Source organism: Rhinolophus ferrumequinum, chromosome 13, assembly GCF_004115265.2.
Source record: "Rhinolophus ferrumequinum isolate MPI-CBG mRhiFer1 chromosome 13, mRhiFer1_v1.p, whole genome shotgun sequence".
NCBI classification, from domain to species: Eukaryota; Metazoa; Chordata; class Mammalia; order Chiroptera; family Rhinolophidae; genus Rhinolophus; species Rhinolophus ferrumequinum.
The window spans coordinates 39,313,730-39,341,613 of NC_046296.1; the positions used below are offsets into that span (position 1 = coordinate 39,313,730).

General features: G+C 47.6%; 1 protein-coding gene across 3 annotated transcripts in view; it reads right to left on the reverse strand.

Annotated features, from left to right (window-relative positions):
- Nucleotides 1–12,367: 12,367 nt before the first annotated feature.
- Nucleotides 12,368–27,884, reverse strand: part of PRKCE (protein kinase C epsilon) — a 467,029-nt gene continuing 451,512 nt past the window's right edge. The window contains exon 15 of one of the 3 annotated variants that reach the window (XM_033124970.1): nt 12,368–15,696. In XM_033124970.1, coding sequence (XP_032980861.1) covers nt 15,550–15,696 — 147 coding nt within the window. In that variant the 3' untranslated portion in view covers nt 12,368–15,549. The remainder of the gene's footprint in view (nt 15,697–27,884) is intronic. The other 2 variants (XM_033124969.1, XM_033124971.1) reach the window with 2 other exon arrangements.

Here is a 27,884-nt window from a genome sequence, read left to right on the forward strand (position 1 = left end):
CTCCGTGAGGCAACGAGGAGTTCAGGTCAGCTTCGCAGCTGTTTATCGAGGCACAGTATCTCAATGCAAACATGGCTTAAAATGGTTTGGTTTAACTCTCTGGGTTCTCCTTGCCTCCCAACATTCCTTAGCATTTGGCAAGTTCTTTGATGCTTCTAAGATAATTTTTTTAAAATAGTATGCTTTGCTTTTTTAGCTATTTTCAGCAGGAGGGTAGGTTGGAGATACCTACTCTGCCATTATCAGAAGAGGACTTTCATTATATAACTCTTTACACCTTTTGATTTGTGAGCCTTGTGCTCACAAATCAATCATATACATATGATTGATGCTTTAAGCATATATATATATATATATATATATATATATATATATATATATATGATTTAAAAAATAGAAATTGCGACTTCTGGTTTCTGTTTCTGCATATAAGGAGTTTGGAAATTGCCACTCAATCCTAACGATCAGTAAAAAGCTGAACAAACTGAAAAAAACAACTCTTCTTAAATCCGTAAGAAAGGTGAGGACACAGGGCAAACCGCTGTCCCCAGTATTGGAAAGACAGACAGGTAAATACAGGGAGTCTCAGCTTACTGGAATAGAGCCTCTTTAAACTGCCATCTTGAATCCTTAGCTTGGGGTTTGGGGGTCCTGGGGTGATGAGTGCTGTATCAATACAAATGAAGGTAGATGGTGGAAGTTGAGCTGGTTTGCGGGGAGGTTCCCTCGGTGTGTCCTGAGGGCAGTTTGTGGAGGAGAGAAGTCGGGGAGGAAGGAGGATTCCTCGGAGGTGGATGTGGCTCACAGGCCCACAGACCAAACTGCACCTCTTCAGGCTGCATTGGCTTCAGAGAGCAGCAGCCTCGGGGGCAGAGGTGTCTGCGCAGAGATAAGGTCTAGCAGAGATGCTTTAACCAGCAAGTGGTGTCCTGTCCTCTTATCCCTGCTCATAAACCTCGGATTCCAGGAATGCTGCTAGCTTGGGCTAAGCCCAGAGGAACAATCTGGGTCAGTGCATAAATACCAGTTTCAAGGAGCCCCCTCGGGGCAAGGCTGGGGAGGGCAGGCCCTAAGAAAGGTGGACATGGACCCTGCCCTAGGTCCTGACAAGGGGCTGAGACGTTTCTGTTTACACACCCTTCCTAGGTACTGCCCTCAGTCCTGCAACGGGCCACCCTGGGAACATTTGGCATCTCTCTCCTCCTGACAACCCTGCAAGGGGTGAGTGTCTCTACTTTGTCAGTGCAAGAAGCCCAGTGTCCCCTAAACAGTGGCAGATCCTTTCGGCCTCAGAACCTGTGCTCCCTGACTCTCATTCAATTCTTCAAATATTTATGTGGCACCTACCATGGCAGTCACTCAGCTAGAAACTGGGGACACCCTGTCCACAGAGGACAGTTTCACAGACCTGGTTAAATACCAGATTACCTTAAAAAAAAAACAAAGCCACTCCTCAGATCTGATTTCATAGGTTGAGGGGTAGAGCTCAAGGGACATTTTTACTTGAACAATATTTGGAAATGACAGTGCTAGCTCCAAAATGTGTGGGAGCCCTCTTGGGCCACCAACTGCTGGAGGAGACGGGTTTCCCTTTCTAGGCAGGCAAGAGCAGTAAAGTGGCCTAGCTTTGGTCACTTGCAGCTGGACTCTGCCTTAACGAGGGGTGACAGAGGCAGCTCAAGGCTTGACTTGCTCACCATCTTCCCCCATCTCCTCCAGGGTGCCTGAAATTCCACAGTCAGAGATTGATTCCTTTGAGTTAGGTTTTATCTCCAGCTGAAATACAAATTCCTCTGGGGGGTGGGGGAGAACATCAGCTATGACCAGTTGAATATGGGCGAGTTTGTCACATCAATGCACTGGGAGAGTCAACAACAATAAAACCAAATCCTTATTCAATAGGATGAATTGCGCTAAATCACAGTCCAGGCAAGTAACAGTGAGAAAACCAGACTGGGACCTGCCCTCTGGAAGCATCTAAAGGGGAAGAGGGGATGAAAGGGGACTAGGTTCAGAACTCAGGGCACCAACCTGAAGAAGTAGCTCTGAGGGCTGCCACGGTACAGAGGCAATCCAGAGGGTATAGAAACAAGGATGGCTCAACCACTGAACCAGCTACAGGGCCCAGGCCGTGGGAGCCCCGGGAGGGAGGGGAGCGCATTATGGACAAAGCTGTCCCCTTGGTCTGGGAATTCCAGGGAAGGCTTTCCAGTGGCCTTCTGATGCACCTGGAAAGAATCTGATGCAGTGGAGGGTGGCTGGGAAATGAAGGACACAGGCAGAGGGACAGCAAGGACACAGGTACCAGTCTATGAGAAGACCCTGTATTTGGGGGCTGGCCAGCAAGTGAGGCTGGGGCCTTGCTGGACTGAGCTGAGAGTGGACTCTGGCTTCTGTGTGAATTCTCTCTTCGCTGTATTTCCTCCTGCCGTTTTAGAGGCAGCGGCAAAGGTGAGAGGAGGACAGAAATGATGGAGTCACTGAGCCCTGCAAACCTGGGGCACGGCCCTAGCCAGGTACTCCCTGACCTCCCGAGAAATCTGCCCTGAGGCCTGTAGGGGAGGAAACATTTTTCCTTCTAACCTTCTAGGTTCTGTGGCTGGTCTGAGAATTATACTGACATAAGACAGACTAATAGGAAAAAACAATCTTAATTATGTATGTACACCCAGGAGGCCCACAATGATAACGAGACTCAAAAGGCGGCCAGACAGTTGAGGCTTATACATTATCTTGAACTAAGGAAACGGTAGGGGTCTGGGGCTTTTGTGGGGAAAGGACAATTCCAGGGAAGGTGAGAGGAGGAAATGTATACAAAACAAAGTTTGCCCCGCTAGGCAGATAAGTCAGGTGAAAAAAGTGGTCTCTGGTAGTGGCTCTCTTTTAGTACAGAAAGGAAGACACCCTTACCAACGGAGATTTCCTTCACAAAAGGGTAACTTCTACTCTGTTTGTGGAGTTTCTCCTGTGTCTGCACGTTCTCAAAATAATCAGCTCAAAATGACTCTTAAGCCCAAGAGGCGTATTATGGTGTGGTGTTTTCTGCTCCCCATCAGGCCTCTTTCCCTCCCACTGCTCCTCGCATTAAACATCTTCTACAAAATAAATTGGGGTTTGAAAGACTTGGTTTATATGAATGGGAAGAGGAGTTTATTCCCGGTCCTCAATGCCTGGTCCTCAATTTAACTCTAGCCAAGGATCTAGCCTGTTCTGGCAGGATATTTTCTCCCTCTCTCTGAGGTGGATGGGGAGCACAGTTCTTCTCTGGGCAAAATAGAAAGGCAGATTAAAGAATTACAACCTTGGAAAAAAAAAAAAGAAGAAAACTAAAAAAGTCCAAGAACAACAGGAAGCTGAGCAGGAAGTTCCCATAGCAGATGAAAATATTTGAGAGTTGTGCTGAGAGCAGAGACTGAGGGCAGAGGGGATTTCAGGGACACACAGGCCTGGGCATGGTCCGTGCCACCCATCCTCTACCATCCCTTCCTTTAGCAGGTGCCCCTGGCCCTGGTGGCCTGCATACCAGCGCCCAAACAGGCACATGCACACACACACATGCACGCACGTGGCAACTTTTACATGTGCTTTGCCCAGATGTGCCCATACATGCGTTCGCACACACATGCTCATGCCAACTAATATGTATGCACGGTGAACCCGCATGCATACAGATGCAGGAAAGGCAAACACTCAGAGACGCTGTGTGTGCAAAGCTCTAAAGACAGCAAAAGTTAGACTGTCAGCCCTTCCTCTCACTTGCTGTATTTGACCACCTCTGTTTGGCTGCTGGGAGGCTTGTCACAGCAGTGCCCCCACCCCACTCAGGGCAGCCCTCCATGGGTCAGGACCCTAATTCTGTCTTTCTAGACCAGTAGTTCTCAAGTTTTTTGATCTCTGAACTTTTTTATACTCTTAAAAATTATGAGGACCCCAAAGAGCTTTTATTTATGCGGGTATATCTATCAATATAGTGGCATTGTTTTCTATTCCGACAAGTCTCTTTAAAGTGCAGCTTAAGAGAGGACAGCTGTATTCTTCCATATGCTTCTGCAGTAATTCTCTTATGATATGTTTTGGTTGAGGCATACAAAGAAACTCCAGTATCACAGAGATACGTAGTTGAGAAGGAGAGAGCCTCCTGGATCCCCTGTGTTAAGCAGACTCTGAACTATAGTCCCCGAAAGTGCCCACATCCTGGTCTTCCTACCCTGTGTAATCCTCTGCCCGCCTCCCTTTGGGTGTGGGCCGGACCTGGTGTTTCGCTCCTAAGGAATACATATGGTAAAAGGGATGGGACGTCACCGGGAAGGTTGAGTTATAAAGACTGTGGCTTCCATCTTGAGTGGGCCCTCTCTTGTTCTCTTGCTGTGCGTTGTGAACTGTACCGTGAAATGTACTGTGGGGGAGCCGACCTGGCAAGGAATATCCAGTGAGGAACTGAGTCCTGCCGACAGCCATGGGGGTGAGCTGGGCGCAGACTCTCCCCTAGTTCAGCCATCAGATGAGACTGTAGCCCCAAATGATACCTCAACTGTGGACCGTGAGCTATCTTGAAAAGAGGCATCTCGCCACGCCGTACCCAGATTCCTGACTTACTGTGAGATAAGATGAGGTAAGCAATGTTTACTGTTTTAACCGGCTAAATTTGGGGCTAATGTGTTACACAGCAATAGATAACTAATACATCCCATGAAAAGGGTTCCCAAACCTCACTTTGAGAACCACAACTCCAGACCCATCTCTCTTCATCTGCTCTGGTGGATTCCTGCAGTCAGTTCTGCTCTTCTTTCAATGCCCTGCTCTCAGCCGATATGGGGAGGAGGACTGGTAAAGTCAGTAGGTTCCGCACAGGTGGCCAGTGACAGGGACCGTTCAGGTGAGGTGCAGGACAATGCCTACACATGAAGTGGCCACTCCTTGACAGTGGATTTGGAGGCCGTGTGCACTTAAAAGGGGATTCACTTCTTAATTAAGTTAATGATGGCAGGGTGTGGCCAAGGTTCTAAGCGGTGGTCTGTTCCCACCAGAGCCAGTCCACACCCCACCCACCCCCATCATGGTGCTCTTTGGGGAATCAAACTGCAACTTGCAGCTCCTGTGCCGGGCCTTGGGGGTCTTAATCACAAATCACTCTATTTCTTTCCCCTTGGGGGCCGACACATGGAGAGCCCAAATCTGACTTGGTCTCCCCTTCAGTGAAAAGTCTTCTATCTGAATTGCCATAGGCTCTATAGGCCCATCTGTCTGCCTCCAAAGATCCTGAGCAGCTGCTATCACCCCTCTTTTTATAGATGGAAAAGCTGAGACAGGAAGAAGAATCGATGGTATCCAGTCAGGGCCCCACTGTCTGTGGTGGAACCAGGAAAGCAATGTTCAAATGGAGGAGGGATTCCTTCAATCCTCGTATACCACCCAGAAGTAAAAGTGCCTGGTCACCTACACCCTCCTGAATTTCGCTTTCCTCTGGTACGCCCACGAGTAACGCCAATCTGACAACGATGTCTCACATCCTAGACCACTTCAGGCTTCTACCATTGGCATGTGCTCTTGAAGATCAGAACCTCAGACACGATCTGGGCACAGCGTTTCACTGCCATGGAGCGCATGGAGGTGATGCAACCAAGCCATGTCACCCAGCAAGGTTTCAGGCAAGCCCCCCGTTCACCTTCTCCCCCTACCCCACCCATAATCTGATTAGAGCTTTTTGTGTGGGGCCTAGCTCCTCCCGCAGGCTGTAGGGTCTGTGAGAGGGCTATGCTCACAGCACTTGGCTCTAAGTAGAAGTTCAATAAGTGATTGTGAATAGATGAGGAGGCTGGCAAGCACTTGAGGTTGGTCTGTGGCCAGGGTTAGGAAGCCATGCTGCGGTGAGTACTGAAGGTTAGTTTCTGACAAGGTCAAGGTTAGCGGGTCAGTCTGTAGCAGGATGGGGAAGTCAACCATAGGAAGGGGCTATGAAATCAGGCTTTGTTGGGGGTCAGCCAGTCTTTGGCAGGGTGAGAGGTAAATCTGGTTGGGGTGAGAAGTCAGCTACTGGCTGGGGTGAGGTCTCCATCCATGGAGAGTATTTGCTCCTGGCAAAGCTAATTAGCTGCTTCACACAGCATCCCTGCCATCCCAAACCCTCTTGCCTAATCCAGAATGGCTAGTATCCTAAGTAGGGGATGAAGAAGTCAGCTCCAGCTCCAGGAAAGGATGCAGCTCATGAGTGGCACCAAGGATCACACTGGAAGCTTCTGACCTTGCTTCCAGGGCTGTCCTCCAGCAGCTGGTCTGGGATGCAGACCCTGCCTGAAAGGCACAGTGACTAAAGAGACCTCAGACCCTTGGAGGCATTTCCTGTTTTCCAGTGAACTGAAAACTCAGCTTCCTGCTTAGAATAATCCGTAGGGATGGATTCTTTTTTTGGTGGTGGGAGGGGTGTCTGAGGGTGGAGGATGCAGACTTTGCTGGGCTTGCAGACCAGCTCTCAGGGCTAGGCGGTGGCACAGGAAGAAGGGTGGGAAAGGAGAGAAGGAACTCCCAGAGGCCTCTGCCCGTTTCCTGGCTGTGCCTTCGTGTTCACATCCAAAGCCTTTACAGAGAGCAACACAAGTCTAATTTCATCAAACAATCGTATCATTTCACACAAAGGCGAAATTTCTCTGGAAAGAGAAAGCAAAAAGTGAGCAGGACCTGTGTTTGGACAGTGACCAAGAGCCTGGTGGGAAGAGCCAGCTGGGTCTTTGGTGCCAACTAGAAGCAGATTCAAATAGCAGGCTTGCATCCTGGATCTGCCAGGGGCTAGCTGTGTGGCTTGGACAAGTTTCTGACCTCCCTGAGCCTCAGAGCCCACATTTCCCAATTGGAAAACCTAATTACTACCTCCCAGGTGTATGGTGCCCTTCAGGCCATGGCAGGCACCTTGGAAGCCAGTCTCCTTCCCTTTAACTGAGCACAAGGGGGAGAGGCGTACCTGGGCAAGAGAACAGAGGTGCATCTGTTCCCACAACAATCTAATCAGCTCCACTTCTGCCAAAATAAGCTCCTAGCTGCAACTGCTGACCTTTCCCCTTCCATCTCCTCCTTCCCACGCACTGCAGGCACGGCCTAGTCTTCAGCTCCTCATTCCACTCAGCTCTGGGCTCTTTCATGGCCTCATCTGGTGATGATTTGGGAAGACAGACTTCCCTCCTCTCCTGCCGGGGATCACCCAGGAATGCCACCCCCCAACCACCAAGATGCAGATTAAACACCCCTGTGCACAGCTGAGATGGATGGAGTGAATAGCAGGCTCATTTAAAAAGGCTATTAGCATGGACCACAGTGCTTAAGGAGATACTGGCAAGGATAGGGCCCTGTGATCCCAGCCCACGGTAAGGCTGAGCTCTGGAGGAGGAACTGGCCTTGGCTAAGATCAGGGGCGGGGGGAGTGATGCAAGGGAGGGTGGGGAGGGACCGTCCAGTCCAACCCTTATTCTGATTTCATCTGCTGAGCTGAAATTGCTGGAGGCAGAGTCAACTGACTCACACCGTCCCAGCAGACCGTGCAAAGCCCACAGCTCACCTGAGCGGTAAATCGTCTCACACTGGAAGCTTCTGGCTCCTCCCTCCTAGTCTCTCTCCTCCCTCATTCTCTCCTCCTACTCTTTACATTCAAACCTGGCTTTCTAGGTTGTTATGAAGGTGTCTCTGACGAGGGATGGAGCTAGGACATATTTTATTTAACACTAGTTTGATTTATAACTGAAAACATATTTAGCCCTATGTTCTGGACCTCCATTTTTACTCTTGCTTCAAATATCAGGGGTGGCCTGGACCTTCTAACAAATTGTATGATTCACTTAACGGTCATATTTATTCTTATTGCTGTCGACACCCAACCACCATGTAAATTCTGTAAAGGCACAGATTTTTGGCTGTTTTGTTTACTGATGTCCAGATGAACGGCCGGCACATAGTAGGAACTCTATGAACACCTGTGGAATAAATTTGTGGAATCAATGAAAGAATGAAATGTCCTGTGTCATTTGTCCTCTGTGTAAATATTTTTTGTCCTGTCCAAACAGACTTGACCTGTCACTGGGTCTGAGAATTTGGACAATTTAGTTTTCTTATCCATAGAATGGGCCTGCTTAACACTTGCATGGAGTTGTAAGGACTAAATAACTTATATCATTTCTGCGCCTCAGTTTCCTCACCTATAAAATGGGATTCTATCTACTTCATGGAACTTATAGATTACCTAAAAGCAGAATTTAGCACAGTGTCTGGAACAAAGAAGATAAGAAATGTAAAACTTAATGATTAATGACCTAAAGAAGGAAGCAGGGATGATGAGATTTCTTGATTGGTGCCCAGGAAGGGGCCTTCACAGAACCTCCCTTAACAGCCCATGGTGGCTGCCTGCTCCCGTGTGCAGAAGGCCTGAGAGGGAATGAGGTGTGTAAGTGTTTACCCTGCGGGGCCTAGAACTGAAGCCGGACTGATCTGGACCCTGAGGCGGCAGCTACCTGATCTGATGGGGAGAGTCGGCCGTGAAAGGAACTTTCCAGTCCTACGCAAAGACGGGGTGCCTGTATCGAAGCGCTGTGCTGGGCTTTCTCAGGACACCATCAAAACACTTTGAAAGATTGCCATGACCTTGATAATCTCATGTTGAGACATGATATTGAAGGATTCTACTGCAGCATTGCCTTGGGACTCAGGCCCCCGACTCCTTCTAGCCCTTCAATGCCCCTCGTCACTGAATGGCCACCCAGAAAGCCTTTCTCTACCCTTTGTCCATATCCTCCTCATCCTTCAGTGCCCTCTCACCACTGCCTCCTCCAGGAGGTCTGCCAGGATAACCCAAACCTAATCCCCTTCTCTGGACTTCCCTGGCATCATCTGCAGGGCTACTTTTGTTCCTCTTCTCTGCCTTATGCTGCTCTCATCTCCTTCTGGTTGTAAGTTTGCGGAGGGCCAAGACCTGGGGTTTGCTGCATACGCTCCCTTCCTGCCCCAAAGCAAGTCCTTCACTGGTGAGGTGGGGTGTCAGGTGCCCCCAGGAGTGCTGAGGGGGATGAGGGAAAACAAATCAGACTGAGAAAAGAAAAGGAACCCTCATTAGGCCAAGCCACCCTTCCCCCATGACACAGGCTATGCTCTGATCAAGGGAAGAGAAATTACAGCAACAGACACTGCAGTGGGAGCTTTATCTCACTAACATTTCGCAACAGGCCTCGGAGTTAGTAGGTCTTATCATTACTGGTTCACAAACGTGGAAACAGGTTTAGCAAGGTACAGCTTCAGCCCAAGGTGAAAGAGCTGAAGCCAAACCTCACTTGTTGTGGACTCCTTGAGCCAACTTTGTGGATTCTTTTTGGTAGATCTCAGTAGCTGCGAGAGGAGGAGGAGGCTTAGCTATTCTCTTACAACCTCACAGACACACATATGGATATTTTACTAGCAAGCAGGCACAGGAGAGTCTGTGACCATTCTGAAAGTTCCAGTGCTTCGCTGGTTTGGGTGTTTATGAGAGTGTCTCACAGGAAATATCCACTCAAGACAGATGCCGCTCTGTTCCAGCCACAGAACGAGGCTCTGGGAGTTAGGCAGCCAACATGTCTCCAAGATGGCAGGGAGACCTAGGCAGTTTACAGACAGCCTAGGGTGCCATCCCCAAGGGTAAGAGGCAAAGATCATCCTAGGTTTTTTGGGTAATTTTTTTTTTTTTACTGAAGTATAACACACATACAGAGGAGTGCACAGATCACAAAGGTACAGAGCTCCATGAATTGTCACAAAGGAAACACAGCTTTTTGCCAGGTTCCAGCTCAGAAAACAACACCAGCACCCTAGAAGCCCTTTCGTGCCCACACCTGGTCACTAGCTCTCCTCCCACAAAGGCAACACCTGGCCTGATTTCTAGCAGCATGGATTGTCCGTTTTCACACTTGCGGTAAATGGAACCAGAGAGTCGGTACGCCTTTGTGCCTGGCTTCTTAAACTCAGCGTGAGCCTGAGAGATTCATCCGTTCTGTGCAGTTGTAAATCATTCATTCTTATGGCTATGTAGAGTCCTACTGCGTAAATATTCCGTAGTTCATTCTATCGTCGATGGACTTTTTCTGTTGGGTCCAGGCTCTGCACATTTGACTTGGGTAGATACTGCCCAAGTTTTTCAGAGTGGTTGTACGACCTTACCCGCAAACCAGAAACACTGACATTTCCGATTGTCCCATATCCTTCATAAAACTCAATCTGTCTGCCTTTTTGGTTTCGTTATTCTGGTGAGTGTGAAGTGGATTGCAGTTTGATTTAAATTTGCATTTCCCTGATTACTAGGGAAGTTGAAGCCTCTCTAGGTTGTTATATCCTTTGGGTTTTTTTTTTTTTCTTTAATGTGGAGATTTGTCTTAAAATATCTTCGCCCATCGACTTATCTCAAACAGCATTAGTGTACCTCTCTCTTTATGCTAATTAACCAGCTACCATTTTCCATGAGGAAAACCCTTTCCTAGAATTCTTTATGCTAATAACAAAGCCTCCAGGTATTGATAGGAGATAAAAGAGAACTGAAGCATTGGAGTAGCCTTCTGAGTAAACAGCTATTTATTCAATCAGCTGTCCATCCCTGGAGGGCGTATTCCCCGCTTAGAGCACCTGATCACCCTTCAGCTAGAGTTTAAAACTAACATCCCACAAATGTAGTATCATGGTCGAGGCAAAAGTACTTTAAAGTAAAAAACAGAATTCTAAGGTGGCTGTGAAGCCTTCTTTCCACTCACTTCGCCGCTATAAACCCTATGAAGCACATGCCTCCTGGCTCAGTACTTTTATTGTATGGGGCTCTTCAGGCTGCTGGTAACACAAGCACTGGATTGTGCTCAGGTACAAGGGAATAGAGAAGAGGCCACCTGCTCATAGACTCCTTCCGTGAGAACGCTGGTAGACCTGCTGTTCCTCAGCTCAGGGCACAGCCACACACATACAGGTTTTCCCTGGAGCAGTTCTGAATGAAGCCTTCTGACCCTTGTCAGGGACCAGTGGTCGCGGCTTTCCTGGAACAGACCTGCCTGTGCTTGGCTTTCTCTCTTGGAATGTGGATGGGGCAGAGGGAGAGGTTCCAAACAGGGACGCTAATCAGCAACTGGCCTTTTCTTATAGCTTCAGTGTGATTTGTGGAGCACCTCGATTTGGGAGGATGAGTTGTCTCATCTCCAGGACTCTGGAGCTGTCTCTTCCAGGCCACTAGGAGAGACAGGTGTAGACCAGGCCTATTTCAGGCAGTGAAATGCTTAGAGACGTCCTCTGGCCTTCCTAGAACAGCTCCTTTTAATTTGTTTCTCCTGATCTTTATTTAAATTCAAGATACTACAGATATGCGGATGGGAAGCTTGCTTCTCTTCGGGTGGCCACTTACCTAGAAATAGCTGTCTGACCAGAGAGGAAAATATGTGATAAATACAACCTTCTTCTTGGGATGGGTCTGAGGTCCATGCTTCCGTCTTGAGGTAGGCCGGCGATGTTGCTGAAAGGGGGAACACTGCGAGAGGAGAGTACTTTCAGCACGATACACATACCCAAGTTATTGGAAGGCTTGTGAGGAAATGATTTTGTGGGCCATCCCCCTCATCCCAGAATGATACATAGTACAACTTCAATCATTTCCATAACTCAGGAGCTTTCGTCATGTGAAATTTCTGCTGTACTTGAGTATACTTTTGAGTTTCAAATGTTCTTGAAAAATCTGTGTTGGAGAAAGAAGAGGAGGAGCCTTGCAGAACCAGCACAACATGAGTGGTGTGGCAGGAAAGGCGCCCCAGTGTGAAGGAGGAACCCAGATAGCTGAGACGTCACCAGGAGAGCCACAAGTGTTGGCTGAGCAGGAAAGGAGAGCAGGAGCTTCACATGGAGCTTCACTAGCCAGTCTACACCCTGCAAAGGGGCTATCAGCCTGAGAGGAGTCATTTGGACTCCAAAGACCTGATGTTCTGAGTAGCAGATCAGAGATTGTGTTCCGGAGAGGCTTGACTGGGCATCGGTTGCAAGGAGATCCAGCATTTGCTTCTCTAAGAAGACAAAAATGAGAGTGCTGCCCGGCTGTGCGTGCCCATGCCCCAGCACTCCCGGGCAGCTCCGTGCCACACCCAGCCCACGGAGGCCCCCTTCGTACCTCCCACAGGCAGTCCCAGAAGCACAGAGGTGAGGCCCGGGTTGGCAAGGGGAGTAGGCAAATAAAGTTATTTGCGTCCTTTGTACATTTTCAAAGGACAAAGGAAAAGCTGAAACAACGTCTAGGTTTTGGAATTTTGTAATCTCTAACATACAAAAGACAAAAAGCTTCATTAGTGTCACCTTGTCACTCACAAAGGAGAGAAAAATGCTCACTGGGACTGAGAAGTAAGATTTTACATCATTGTATTTATTAGGTTCTGAAACAATACACATTCACATCCTTTTGAATACAGTACATTTGGCACAATAATGTTTACAATGAAATAACACTAATGAATGGCAAGAGATTAAAATTACATCCAGAAAGGGAAAAAATGTACAAATAAAGCATCACAATACAAAAAAAAAACAACTAAAATTGAATACATTTTCTATTTAGCCAGAATTATTTTGCACATAATTTAAAAAGAGGTAATTTTTTTAAGCCTTCTTCTTCTTTTTTTAAAGCAAGAATGCATTGTTTTTTCACCTTTGGAGGAAAAAATTATGTTTCCACTTCACAAAATTTCTCACTTCCATAATGAGAGAACACAGGAGAACAGCTATCCTTCATATATTTTTTTGGCAAATTTTTTTTTCACTCCATTTTTTTTTTCTTAAAAAAAAAAAGAGCTGGAAAGATTAGAAAGAATCGGCAGAAATGTAACAGTGTGTCCACTTCCAAACTCCTGTGAAAACTAAAATGAAACAATGACTACTCAAGGAACACACAAGCTTTTTTTCTATAGACTCCATGGGATTTGAACCAGCCAGTGTGAGAACTTGATCAGCTCCAGCCCCAAGCAGGAGGCCCCAGAGCAAGCCTGGAGACTTGGGTGCTGACAGAGGGTGTCGCTGGGCCAGGTGACTTATTGTTGACTGACTGCCTGGAGCTGCTGGGTGGAATGTATTATTATTTGACTTCCCAGCAAAAATGCCAGGTGTCCTGTTGGAAGGGCCCAACCTCCCCTGACATGGGAACTCCACCAAGCCCTTACACAAGGCCATTTGGCATTGCACTTAGAGCTTGCTTGGTTGTTCAACGTTCATCATGGTGAAGGAAGCAGGTGAAAAAGAGAGAGCAGTAGTGATGCATGAGTATGACGGGCAGTATTGTCATGTCTTCCTAAAAATGAGATGATGCCACCATGAAGATGTTTCTGTGCTTGTACTCAACTCCAGAAGATAGTCTCTCCCGAGGATGTCAAGTTACCAAAGATAAATTAAGTTAATCGACTGGTCTTCCTCACTTCACTGGTGTGCCAAACACACAACTTGATAGAGCATAATATTTGAAATTACCATAAGAACAGATACTAATTACACCTGAGTTTTTAAAAAATAAAAACGCAAGAGAACTGAATGTCACCATTAGTAACAAAGGCTACAACCAGCCAGAGGCCAATAAGGACACCAACTCTCTATGGGCTTCAGCTAGTCACTATCCAAGCTTTGAAACCACCATCAAAAACATTCCTTTCTCTTCCCCATCTCTATCAGGGCATAATAGAGCACAGGAGAACTATAGGTGAGATTTAATATAGCTTAATATATGTTTACATCTTTTAAGACAAACCAAAATGAAATAAACAATACGGAGAATTGCCCCCCTCCCCACCCCAAAAAGAAACAAACACACTTTATCTCTCGGTAACTTGAACCAATACACTTACAGAGTATTGCACCTGGACATTATTAGAATTATTCTTTCATAGACTAAAGTTTTATAATATGCCTGAACATGCAGCAGTTGATACCTCTAAATTCAATGAATTAATTCCACAGGCCTTGCAGCAAACACTATATACAAAAATCTCAAATGTACAAAAGGCAAAAAGCTTCATTAGTGCCACTTTGCCACTCACAAGTATATATATTTAGGGGCAGCTGGGAAATCCACGTGCAACAGTTGGAATGGATTCCATTCCCTCCTAAATCAGTTCAGGAAAATAGATAATCAAATGACCTCCGGGGAAACGTATACACAAAGCCACAAAGAACCCTTGGGAATCAAAGAACGTAACACTGTTAGCATATCTACAGGAGGTAACATCACATCCATTAAATAGTGCCCACGTCAGTTGCCATTGCAGGTCACACAGAAACAAGCCTCTGAGTATGTCTGGGTACACTGTCAGTTTTCAAACCAGTCGCTCTTCAGTCTCTGGATGTTCTCTGCATAACCCATGTTTAACCTCATCCTGCTTGTTCCAAAAGCAGATATTTCATATTAAACGTTACATGTTTAATGTTTAAAAACCACAACACAGTAGTACTATCATTGTGTAGAAGTGTGCAAAATAACACACTGCTGCAGAAAATAAATAGAGTTTATGCTGGGAACTTAGGAAGAAACCGGAAAGAGAATTTGGGAACCGAGCTTTGCTAGAACCCTAGGGTCTTGGCCATCAGTGCAGTGGCCTTTGTGTTCAGGCAGAACTTCAATAAATGAGGACCACTACGTGTTTCCTTTTCTCTCATCTCATACAGACCCCACTGTGCCACGAAAGCATTAAGAGCATAAACCATGGACAATTGGTTTCTCACTGCATATTAGCCCTTGAATTAATACTGCGTTCATCCTGTATTAATTAATTGAATTAATCCTGTATTAATACTGGAATTTATATCTTTTGGTCAATTAGAAAGCAAATTTGTGAATATATTTGTCAAATTAATAGACTTCAAAATCAAATTTCTTTTTCTACAAAGAGTGATTTCTTCCACGAGATGCATGCTTCCACAACTTTGGCATGCCCCAAAGCTAAAACCACAGCAAGCAAGAATTAGCCATTCCAGAGCAAACCAACACAGGTAGGCGACCCGTGCCTCGGCCAGTCTCTCTCCTTCACAGGCGTGCCCTGAGGGTGCCCACCTTCATGCTGAAGAAGCACCGGTCTCTTCTCCTGGACAGAAGGGCAGAGGATGGCAGGTGGAGGGGCTGCAGGGACGACAAGCAAGAATTGTTGGGACTCTACATCCAAGGGCAGAGCCAGCGTCTTCTTGTTTGCCTTTTGTTGTTATTGTTTTCCTTTGCAGTAAAAGAACTGAAGTTGCTTCACTGCCAGGAGCCCCCAAGGAGTGGAAAGCGGCTTGCCAACAGACCAAACACAGCAGGGTGTCCAGCTAACTGATGACTCCAACATGTATCTGCATTGCTGATGAGTCAAGAACCAAAGTACCTTCTGGTCACCAGGCAGAAGGAGGGAGCAGCTGGCCTGGGGTAAGGGAATGCAATAAATAGAGAGTGGTCAGGGGGTTGGGGTCCTGGGGAGGAGAAGTAGTTCAAGACCTTGTGAGCCTCTGGAAACTAGACATCGTCTCGGCACCCGTCTTGCAGCATCACCAAACTCCACCTGGAGTGACTTCTCAGGACATTAGGTCTTCACCAAAGTAGGAGAAGCCTTTGAATTCCTCCTGGTTGATCTGCTTCACAATCGCTTCATCCACAAGTGTGAGTACCGGCTCTTCCCGGGTAAAATCTTGGTCAAAGTTATTGACGTCTCTTTTAGTTTTCTGTGAGAAGAAAAGAGAAAGCACTGACTCCAGGCTGACCTTTCTCCCCAGGGCCCCGCACAGGGAGTAGGCACTGAGCTGACCAGCCTCTCGCCAAAGCAGGCCGCTAGCTACTGAGAGCAGACATAGAGCTGTTCCAATGAGGTAACGATGGATGGCCCCAGGACCAGGAGGTGACAGAGGACTTGGAGAAGAAAAATGAGTCCAGGTGAAAAGGAAGAAGGGTCTGTGAGAGGGTATGATGGAAAAGCAGGGAAGTGGGATTCCCAAAGACTGTGTGTGTGTGTGTGTGTGTGTGTGTGTGAGCACGTGTGTGTGTGTGTGTGTGTGTGAGCACGTGTGTGTGTGTGTGTGTGTGTGTGTGTTTGGGAGAGTGGGATGCATAGCTCCCATCTCACATTCCCCTTCCAGCATCTGCCCTAACCCTCTGGCCCCATCAAGGTCTCCCTCCCTGTGACCCAGGGAACAAACTCAAATCCCCCTCCCACAAAGTCTCCAGTGCTCTTTCTTCCCTACAGGTAGAACCCCCCATAACCTTGCCAAGTCTGCTCCATAGGGCCTCTTATAATATGAAAATGGGGAGGGGGTGGGACTGTCTTCTGGGAAATCTGTCTTGATCCCTATCTGCTCTCACCATGAACCCCCTTTTGTGTCCCCCATTATTCGTTTTATTACACTCAACACTCTAACTTGCAATGAATTGTACCCAGGATTAGTGACCTTTGCCTCGACCAAGAGCTCCTCACAGGCAGGCGTCCTGTCTTAGACAACCTGGGGTTCCCAGCAATAAGTGTGTCTGAGTGATTGAACATGCAAACCAACCCCCCACGGACTCCCCAGCTCAGAAGGACCCCTGCCCACTTGGAGGCTCAAGCTGCCAAAGTAGGGCTGATGGCAATCAAATAAATCCTACTTTGGGGAGAAAAATCAATAAGCATAAATACTACTTTCGGCCTCTAGGGGCGTCCAGTTGAGTTGGGAGCCAGTATTCCGGACTGGAATAGACTGCAGCGGTTAGAAAAACTTGCATGGAGAAGTGGGGGCTTGGCTGAGTCTTGAAGAATGAGTTACAATTGCATTAGTAGAGATGGGTGAAAGGCACCTTGGCAGGAAGAAAGACAAAAGCAGGGGGCAGGAACACAAACAATGTATACACAGGACAATGGGTTTGCCAAGCTCCCTGGGGCAGAGTCCAGCGTGAAGATGGCAGGAGATCAGAGTGGAGGCGACGGCCGAGGCCTTCGGTACCAGGGCCCATCTCCCCCACAGCACAGTGCTGAGAAGATGGAAGGGGCTCGGGCAACACAGTCTCAGACACTGATTAACTGTGTTACCCAGGATTAGTGACCCGGATGACGGAATAAATCTTGTGGAAAAAGTAGCATTATTACTTGTAGGAGGAAAAATACTAATATATGCTATGCTCTGCGGAAATCTAAAAGATGTTAATAAGTAGTCTCTGAAAAACGTGGTTTGAGATAAAGCTTTATTTTGTACCCTGCTTTTGGAGATTTGCAATGCACCTTGCTGAATTAAAGGCTCTCAGACGTTCTGGAGTCAAGAAACCCAGTGCACGTTGTTCAGGCCAGCCTTCCTCAAACGTGACATATATATATATATATATATACATACTTTTTTTTTCCTGAATAGCTTATTAATATCTCTCCTGGAGGAGAGGTCCACAGAAACTGGCTTGAGAAATGCCGCTTTAGTTTACAAAGCACCTTCGCATTCATTTGCTCATTTGATCTTTGGAACAGGCAGGTATGTTTATCCCGATCACTCAGATGAGGAAAGTGTGGCTCACAGAGGTTTGGTGACTTGCTCAGAGTCACCCAACCAGTTAAAAGTAGAGCCATACTCAAATCCAGGTCCCAGCAGGATGCCTTCCGTGGTGTGGAATGTCTGGAAAGCTGGACACTGGAGAAGAGGGAAGACACGGCAAGGGTCAAATTCAACCAGGAGACATTTAGGTGAAGCCACTAGGCTAAAATCAAGCCAGAAAGTCTTGCCAGAAGACCAGCACGGTGGCACAGGGCCGTGGGTCAAGGAGAGAGTGGGTACTGTGAACTGGGTGACCTCAGCAGGGGAGTCCGCTTTCAAATTGTCCCAGATTGAGATCAGAATCACATGGACAGCATGGAGCAGAGATGAGATAATCTTCTAGAACCCATCAGTACTGCTTGGCATCTTCTCCCCGGGCTTGAGCTGCATAGTAGGTAGTCTCAGATCTTGGCCGGGAGACAGCAGGGAGACAGAAAACCCAAGGGGTGGCAATCGGACCTGCCGCTGAAGGACACATGTGTTGCCCTTGAAAGGGGAAAGCCGAGTGGCTTAGTCATCTCTATCAGAAGGGCTGGCCCCAGGCACGAGGACTATCTGTTCTCCATCTCCAGTGTGTACAGAGCAAGAGGAAAAGGGGGGCCCTGAGTGGAGAGGGACTTCAGAGAAGAACAACAAAGCCCATCCCCACAGTGACGCATGTTGGACACGGGAGGGCTGGTGCCTGGGGAAAGGGTGTGGTGACGCCTCTCCTGAAGATCTTATCAAAAGAGGGATGGGTGCACTTGGATTGAGGAGGGGTTACAGAGCACGGGCCTGTGGTGCAGGGTGAAATGAGTCCAGAAGGAGGAGTAGGACGGGAAGAAGGGGATGGTGTCCTGAGAAGCCTTGAGTATCATCCCAGAAGGCGACCATGGGGCATCCTCAATAGGGGCAGGAGGGCAAAGGGGACCAGGAGGTAGGAGGGGCAGGAGTTGGCTGAAGAAGAGAGGCAAGGAATAGGGCAGGAGGAAAACTCAGAGTAACATCACCAAGGGTGGGCCTTGCCCAAGTCTCCTGAAGTTTCAGGGGCGGGACCACCTTTTTCCCAGCTCCCGCGCACTGGTCACTAATGAGGGGGTGTGTGCACAGAGAACCTTGGGGAATCTGCAAACACTCTGGCAGTGGCTCTCCCTGTGTATCTACTTGTTTGTGCCTCACCTTTCAGTCATTACTGTCTAGTAGGCACGGAAACTGGTCGTTTCCTGAGGTCAGCTGAGCATGGTGACAGACCTAAATTGCCTATGATGTCTGAATTTCAGATTATGTACCAGGGAATCAGGCTCCATCAACACAGTTAAGGATGGAATTCCCAGAGGACCTCTAGCTCCACGGCAGGGTAGCCTGGGGAGCTGTGTAGTGTGGCTCTGGTCTTTCCAGGGGTTTCAGAATCATCTGTGGCATTTGAGTGAGTGCGCCTTCTTTAAGAGCTCTACAGAAAAACATACTTGGCTCACCGACCTCCTTATGCAACCTGGCCCAGGCCCTGTTTTCCTTGAAGATATTTTAGGTGCATGCCAGTTACTCATTTCCAATTCAAATAACCAACATCCCCACTATGTGCTATTCCTGACTATTAACCTTAGAGGCTTGGGAAGTTTTCTAAAGCAAATATTTCTGGGAAACTCCATCCTCTATTAATAGCATGTATGCAGCACAGCTTCCTCAAACGTGAGGAGGACTGGGAGTTATATCCTTTACTCACTGATTTTATTCTCTGAGAAGCTGCTCTCTCCCCCGCTCCCCCCACAGGCACAAGACTTGACTCCAAGGTTCCGATGGGTCAACTTCCACAGACACTCCCTGTTTACTTGGGTCCCTGGTCATCCCAGATGCTTCCTCTAATGTCTAAATGCCAGACTCTTAGCCCACACTGCACAGCCTGAGAGGTGGCACTGGGACACACGGAACGACCTTCTAACTCCTCAGACCTTATCTTCTCCATGAAGCCCTTCCCGCATCCTTTGGCCCGTACTGAGGGGAGGCTGCATGGAGTAGGAGAAAGAGTACTGGCTGACCTCTCATCCTTGTAGTGTCCCTGCCTGGTTATATGACACGGTGTGAAGTCACTCTTTGAGCCTTGGTCTTTTCATCTGTAAGAAGGGGGTGGTAACAGTGCCTTGAGGACTGAGATGCCAAATGTGAGGTACCTCAGTGCAGACCCTGATGCATAATGGGTACCCAATAAATGTGAGTCCCTACCCTGCCTCTGAGTCTGAGCACTTCTGTGCCATCCGCTGGCACCGTGCCCAGCTTGGCTGTGTTAATCACCACAGTCCATGTGAATGATCTGCCCATTGATGCCGTGAGCTTCTGGGTGGCAGGGACGGAGTCTTCCATTTCTTTCTATGCCTCCACATCTGGAACTAGTGCTGAGCTTGAGTCTGCCTGAACATTCTAGTGCTTCCTCCAGTGACTGAGGTTCTTCTAACGGCGCTTCACTGCGCTGGGGAACAGCCCCAGGTTCTTACACCCACCCACTTCTAAGGCCTTTCAGGAACTTCTGCCCGCCTACCCGCCCAGCATTAGCGCCTGGGCCCTGCTGAACCATGAAGTGCTCTGGTCACTGGCTTGCTCCTGCCTCTAAGCCTCTGTCTGGAGCACCCCCTCCCCTCCGTACAATCTGCCCCATGTCCTCACCACTGACTTTTGCTCACTTTTCCTATCTTGGCCTCGATGCCGTTCTTTCCCAAAGGCTCCCTTGTCCCTCCAGGCTTCCTAAGGGTGTCCATTCACTCTCCTGACTCTTTTCACCGCACTCACACTAGGTGTCCTCCTCTTCTCAACTCATCTGCGAGCTCCTTGGGGGCAGGGACCAGGTTGAACTCACCATTCTATCCCCAGCCTCGCCCAATGCCTGGCGCAAAGCAAGTGCTCAGTAGGTATCTACCGAAAAACATGAATGGATGCACCTCTCTTGCTGCTCCTTTATTAGAGCCACCAACACGAGCTAGATTCACAACCAGTGTCGACGGTCCTGCCAGAGGGCTTTTCCATTTGGGGAAGTGCAGCTGGAGTGGGGAGAAGGCTGAGGTCTGATTCATGAAGGGCCAGGAGTGGGGCAGCCCAGACTCTTGCAGCCTCACAGGGCCCTGAGACATAGGCACACTTAGCCCTGTTATGGTGAATGGGGTTTCTTCTCCCAGCAGCCGTCAACTTGGGGCACTAGGGTTCCCTGGCTGGTACAAGATAGAAATAGAAACAGGTTCAACCAGAGAAATTGCAATTTGGGAAAATGACATCAAGAGATAGGGGCTAAGGGGAGTTTAGGGACTTGATGTGTATGTCCCTCATCTTTGTGGTTGGGGCTAGGGGAGAATGACATTCCTATTCCTTCAGAAATAAGGTCTTGTCTTTGAGAGTTCTGGGCTGATCTTGGGGGAAGGGCACATTTCTGGGGTCTGCTGTGGGGCAGTGAGGTGGAAGTTAGTGAAACAGAGTTACAGTCACTCCAGAGCCTTCTTAGAAACTGCATCTGAGCACAGCCAGGGGGCCCATCTTATAAATCACTCTGAGGCCACTGAGCGCTGGGGGCTCAGCCGGGCGTGGTGGTGTTTGGACCCCAGGCAGCCTGAATGCTTGCTTCCTGTGTGGCTAGTGCCATTCTCTCATAGCCCTCACTGTACTGAAGTCATAAACACAAGCTTTCAGAGGAGCCAGCGATATCTGTTTCTGTCTTCATCTGATTACCAGGAGATCAAGAGATGACTTTGTTCTAAAGCACCGAGAACACTCCCTGGCCTTACAGGCTGGGGCACAAGGCTGGCTTTCATGTGGCCGCCTTGCTGGTCCCTGCCTACCTCTTCATCTCTGCCTGGCATGCCAGCAAGAACATAGGCAGCAGAATGACCGCAAACCAGGGGCACCCTGCCCCATGTGTGTGACCAGCATGGAGGAGACACGATGTCTTCACACGTTCTCCAAATGCCTGCTCTCCTCTAGGTCCCATGTCAGGTTCCACCTCCTTCCTAAGTCTTCCCTGAACCGGCCTCACCCCATGTGACCCTCTTCCCAGTCCCCATGGCACCTTCTGGATCATGTATTTGGTCCCTTCTTCCAATGTTTTATGTGTGTCTTATTCTCCTCTCATATCCCTCAAGGCACCCAGTAGACACTTAAGATTTATTTGTTTAAAATAAAATAATTGTATTCACTGTAAGAGTCAAATCTAAAATTCCTCCTAGCTTTGAAATGTCAATATTGCTTTCTAAGCTCTACTTGCCTCTTTTAAATATTCTAAAAGAAAAAGCGAGAATTTAAATAATTAGAATGCTTGCTCAACGTCAGTTAACTGGATCTTAACTGGAATCCTGGGCTGGAACAGACTGTCCAGTTAGCTATCATTTACCTAGAAATTTCTCTAAACGTAATCCTCAATTCTCCTCCCCAACCCCCCACCCCTGCCTTTTGATTGTGTTAACCAAGAACTGGTTATACTTTTGGACTTTCTTTATAGAAAAGGGTGCGGAATGTACAGAATGTTCATCTGGCCCTGGGCTGCCCATGGAACCTTTTACAGCACCTGTCTTGCTCAGTGCTTCCCTACTATTTTTTTTTTTTTTTTTTTTTTTTTTTTTTTTGTAATCTATCTCCTTTTTACAATGTGGTGGCCGAGCTGATCACTCCATTCCTGACTCTGGTCTGAGCAATACCAAGTTCAATGGTACTTCGTGGAAACCCTCAAATTAAACTGCTGTCTACGATAGTACCAATGTTTTATCATTTCTTAAGTAGCTGTGATAAATCACAGTTTTATCAATCCAGTTTGACCCTGTTATAGGTTGACTTGTGTCCCTCCCCCTCCCCACCCCCCAAAAATATGTTGAAATCCTAACTCCCAGTACCTCAGAATGTGACTTTATTTGGAAAATAAATTTACATTACTTGGCAATGTAATCAAATTAAGATGAAGTCACTAGGGTGGGCTGTAATCCAATACGGCTGGTGTCCTTATAAATCAGGGGAATTTTGGACACAGAGACAGGTGTGCGAAAAAAGGGAAGGCCGTGCGAAGAGCCAGAGGGAGAATGTCCCAGGAAGTACAGAGTGACTCTGCCACAAGCTAAGGAATGTCTGGGATTCCCAAAACTGAAAGGGATAAGAAAGGATTCTTCCCCTACAGGTTTTAGAGGGTGCATGCATGACCCTGCTGACACCTTTATCTCAGACTTCCAGCCTCCAGAAGTGGGAGACAATACATTTCTGTTGTTCTAAGACCCCTAATTTGTAGTACTTTGTTGGGGTCGCCCTAGGAAACTAATAAAAACCCCAATTTTCTGAAATAGACTTTTCGAATCCAAACGAAATCCTTGATTTCTTCTTATTATGGTACTTCTTTCTAGCCTGTCACGATCACCATAAATAATGATTCTATAATTTACCTCTCTGAATCTTAGTTTATTTGCCAAAAATTGGGGGTTATATGAGAGCTTGACGAAGGTTCTACGAGAGCATCTAAGTAAAGCTCATGTGAACTCTAAAATAGCATGTAGATGTCATTTTAATTCTGTCATCCATCCTATCTGCTATATCCTTCAGCTTTTGGTCATCCTACCATCTGATTAGAACGCCTCCTATCTCTCTATCAAGATACGTATAAAAATAGTGTGCAAGGCAGGGTGAGGCTCAGAGCCCTTTGACCTGACCTCTACAAATGGCCTTCTCACAAAACTGACACCCAATCCCACACCCCAGCACACTTTGGGGGGGGTGATTGTTAAATCCGTTGTGAAACGACCAGCCATGGTGACTTTTCCCATCTTGTTCAAGAGGACGATATCAGAGATTCCTGTTAGAGCTTCTAATTTTTAAATGTAGACTGGCTCACTGGGTTGCACAATCCTTCCGTTTGTGACCTCTATTCAATCTAGTAAAATTGCTTCCACCTTTTAGGGAAGAAGAAAATCAAGACCTGTTTGCTTTTGAAAGTGCACATGCTCACTTCACGGCATTTAAAAATGGGAAGCGACTTGATTCCCGGCCTTTCCCAAGTCCAAAGAGAGAGTCACGATAGTGTGGTGGCCTCTGTTGCTGGCAGGCAGCGGTGAGGAGCCACCAGGCCTCAGGTGGTGGCCTCGAACGCTCCCACCCCTCTGGTCTGGTCGGCTGCCTCTCGTCTAAACCACTTCTGAGGAGGGAAAGCTGCTTCACTCCTGAGGCAGTCTGTATACATAAGTATCTTTTAAAAATGGACCAAGTCCCTCAGACCACCAGGCATCCTGAATAAACAGCCACAGCTGAATTCCGTCAAATCAGCTGTTTGATGGAATGCAACTATTTCCCCTCTCTTCTTGTCCCCTCCTTATTGCTAGACTATAAAAAATACACATTTTTTACAAATTCCATTTGAAGAGTTACTTTGGAAACTCTTACACTAACCTCCTCCCTCACACCCAGCAAATACTCCAGTGATCAAAGGAGTTCAGCCAGCTCCGATTTGCCTATGAACCAGCCCTCTCTAGGGTACTATAGACCCAGCCACATGGATCTGCATCATAGGGGACGGTGGGATCCCTATGGCTGCAGGACAGCGATAAGGAAGTGGTTACCGAACTTAGAACGCTTGTTACAATGCTTTTAATACAAAACTTCAGGGCAACTACCCAAAGATTCTTTGGAAGGCAGCGCCCATTTAGACATCTACAGAAGCTTGAAAAGAGGACCCAGGACAGAACTCCCTGGGTCCCTGCTCCCACAGACACCGGGAACAGGACCCTCATCTGCCCCTGGTAAAGGGGGAGCTGTCAGGGTGATTTTCCACGCCGTCTCGTCTCTCTCTCTCAATTCTATGGCTCAATCGTTAAAAAAAGCAAGTAAAGTATTTCAAGCAAGGCTTCTTAGCCTGGGTTCCTTGCTCCTAAAGCAGAGGTAGCAAATTTTCTGTGAAGGGCCAAATAATAAATATTTTAGGCTTTGCAGGTCTCTGTCACGACCACTCCACTCTCCTGTTGTGGCACAAGACAAGAATGTAAATGTGTGAGCATGGCTGTGTTTATTTATGGACACTGACATTCAAACGTCACATAATTTTCAGGTGTCACAGAACGTCCTTCTCCAACCATTTAAGACAAATGTAAAAACCATTCTTAGGGCTGCACAAAAAGAGGCAGTGGGCTGGATCTGGCCTGCGGGCCAGAGTTTGCCAACCCCTACACTAGATAATGGGCTTCAGGGCTTCTGCGAAGCTGGTAAAATGCAGTCGAGTAGCGTGTGATGTGTTTGGGCGTATTTGGATTTTCCTGGAGAGACTTCACTGTGGCAGATTCTCAAAGGGTGGGTGAGGGACAACTTCACGGCTAAGTTCAGAACCACAGATTTAAAAGTTTCCTCTCAAACAAAGCCTGAATTTCTCAGCGCTGCAATAATTCTCTCTGAGGAAACCACACAGAGGAGAAAGCCCCGAGAAGCCTTCTCAGGACCTGAAACGCCCCCTTTAGCTTACGGCCCTGGGACCACAGGGTAGAAGAGGGCGGGGTGCGGGCGGTGAGGGGGTGGAGCTGGGGGGCACCGCAGGGCTTTCCCTCTGTCCATCAGGTGCTCCTCCAGAAGGCAGAAGTGTCCCTGTGAAAATGGTAGAGCAGACTGTATGGAAGGCTGTTTCCAGAGGCGTATTGTAAGACCAGGTAAAGCCATTTGTCTCAAAGCTTTAGCTCCACAGACACAGTATTTCTTCCTTCCTTTTAGGGAAGGAGATAATTCTGAGTAGTTCTGAAGGGCAGTGCTTACACTTGCTTCCTCAAACCCGCGCAGTACTTCCCTCTCCCAGACCTGCCCGGGTCCACACATAGGCACACCTGTGGCTGGGACTCTTTGACTCTAAAATTTGCTAACAAAAGTTAGCAAACATTCCAGCCAAGAGTCATTTTGGGTCAGGTGGTTATGGACGAGTCCTTATCACCTGTGCAGGGAACACTGGCCCTTGATGACATTCAGTTTGGAATTTATAAATAGCCTAGAGGTGTCTCTAAGTGCCCCATAAATCCTGGCTCCCCAGTAAGGCAGCCAGCGTCTCAGGGCAAGTCAGACCTGCTGCATCTTCCATTGCCAGAAATGCCCAGCTCACAGCCCTGGCCTTGCCAGCTCCCAGTTAATTAAATGGACCCTGTTGAGTCCCCAGAGGATGGTAGAGTGCCAGAGCTTTTCTCACACAGGTGAGCCTACCTCCCTCCAAGACCAGAAATGAGAGTAAAGGAGGGTCCATTTCCCTCCTAAATGCAGCAAAGCAGCTCTGAAACCTTTCCCGGGGCCACTAACAAGAAGGGTCTGCTGCTGCTGTGACAAAAAGGAATGTCCCTTCCTGGGGAAACATCTCCAACCCAGGCTGGGCCCCCTCATACACCTTAATAAATAAATACACTTAAAAAAAAGGTGCCTCTTTATCCTGGCACTCCTTATAACTGGGCTACATAACGACTTACTGAGTAACTATTTTGTGCACTAGGCTGGACGCTAGCTCCACTTGGGTGGGTGTCTTGTATTTCTATCACCAGCACAGTGTTTGGCACAGCCTCTGTTTCTTCATGTGAGAAACATAATAAAGCTTGTGGATGGAGGCTTTTCCAAGTGTTTTCCCTGCCTGATTCATTTACCCTCACACGCCACCCTCCTGGGAGGCCACAACCCCCACTGTAAAGATTAGGAAACAGTGCCCAAGGTGCAGGCCAGCCAGAGGTGGAGCCAGGATTGCACGCGGCTTGTTCTGACCCGAGGCCCTGTCCCTGGCGTGTGCTGTCCTGCCTCCTGCTGAACAGCACCAATGCGTTCATGTGCACTGCGGGCTGAGTAGCTTCTGCCAGTCGTGTTGTCGCTGTGTTACAAACAAACAAACGAACAAAAAACTGCATTTGGTCTAGTACCCTTCACTGTGCATGAGGCCACCATCCCCCTTACGCCTTTTGCGGTCATTTCTTAGACATCAGGGGTGAAGAGGGGCATAGTCCTTCAAAGATTTAATTTTTTTTACTTTAAGCAACAGTAAGAAATACATTTATATATATGACTGTGTGTACATCACCTCATTCCACTACCACAAGAAAAGATTCAGCAAGATAGACACTAACCTTACTATACGTGACGCTTTCTGTGTTCCAGTTAATATTCTACTTTAGTCTCCTGTATTCTAGTCTATCCTATTCTACCCATCATTAAGAATTTTTCTACACTTGACCCACTAAATTGATTTTTACAACCCACTGCTGGATAGACCCCAAAGTAGGGTAAAGGGGCACCCAGTAGGGGTGCCTGAGACTGAAAAAGTACAGAAAACACAGTGTGGATCTGCAGGGATAAAAAGCCTTCGGAGGAGATAGCAGGGCCCTGCCTGCCATGGCTTGCCGGGGGCCTGAGCTCTTGAGCCAGGCTCCGCGGTGAGCTGGCCCCACGCAGCGGGACGTGCAGTGGCAGGACCCATGCCTGGTGCTGCACCAGGAGCCTGCGTCTCCAGCTAAAAGTGGGCAGGTACACAGTGGCAAACCTGGCCCCACTTTGCTTCTAACCTTGGGGCCCTGTCTCACTTATCATCTACTTTTCAAAGCAGTGTCATTGTTGACAGCTGTTGGGTTTAGCTTTCCAGGGATGATTGTTGGTACCAGAAGAAGAAACTTTCCAATCTTGTCCTGGCAAAAGCCCTGTTCCTCCACTCATCAATCTTCCCCCTCCTTATTTATGAAAATGTTCTAGATAGATATCAGTTCTTTTGGCCTGGGATTTATTATTGCTCTGCCTTCTGGCTTTGAAACAGGAACTGTAAACACTCCTAATACATGCTCTCAAGTCAAGATGAGGTCACTCACCTTCTCTTGCCATTCAACAATTCCAGGTTTCCTAATGCAGGATCTTATCAACCTTCTCCCGCCCACCCCTCCCAATTCCCAGGCACATACTGGAACAGGTCTTGGGCCATAAAAAGTGAGAAGAAAATCTGGAGATGGAGCTAAGACAGAAACATTCTCTGGAAAGAAAAACATGGTCTATCTACACAAGTCATTTCATTCATTCCACAAATACAGAGGGTGCCAAAAAAATGTATACACATTTTAAGAAAGGAAAAAACTATTAAAATTATAATACTCAATATGATCTGATACCAAAAGATGAATACAAGTCACGTCTGACTTCTGCAATTACAAGAGGTGTTCAAAGTGGTTACCATCAGCGCCCAGACATTTCTGATTATGGCAAACTACTGCGTGAGCAACGTTGACCGAAGTGTCCACTTGTATACATTTTTTTGGCACCCCTGGTGTATATTGAATACCTACTATGTGCCAGGAGTGGTTGCTGAGGCTACAACTGTGAATCACACAGATTAAAAGCCCTCCCCCAACGGATTAACCAGAACATACTAATTGTTGATGTTGGGTGAGGGA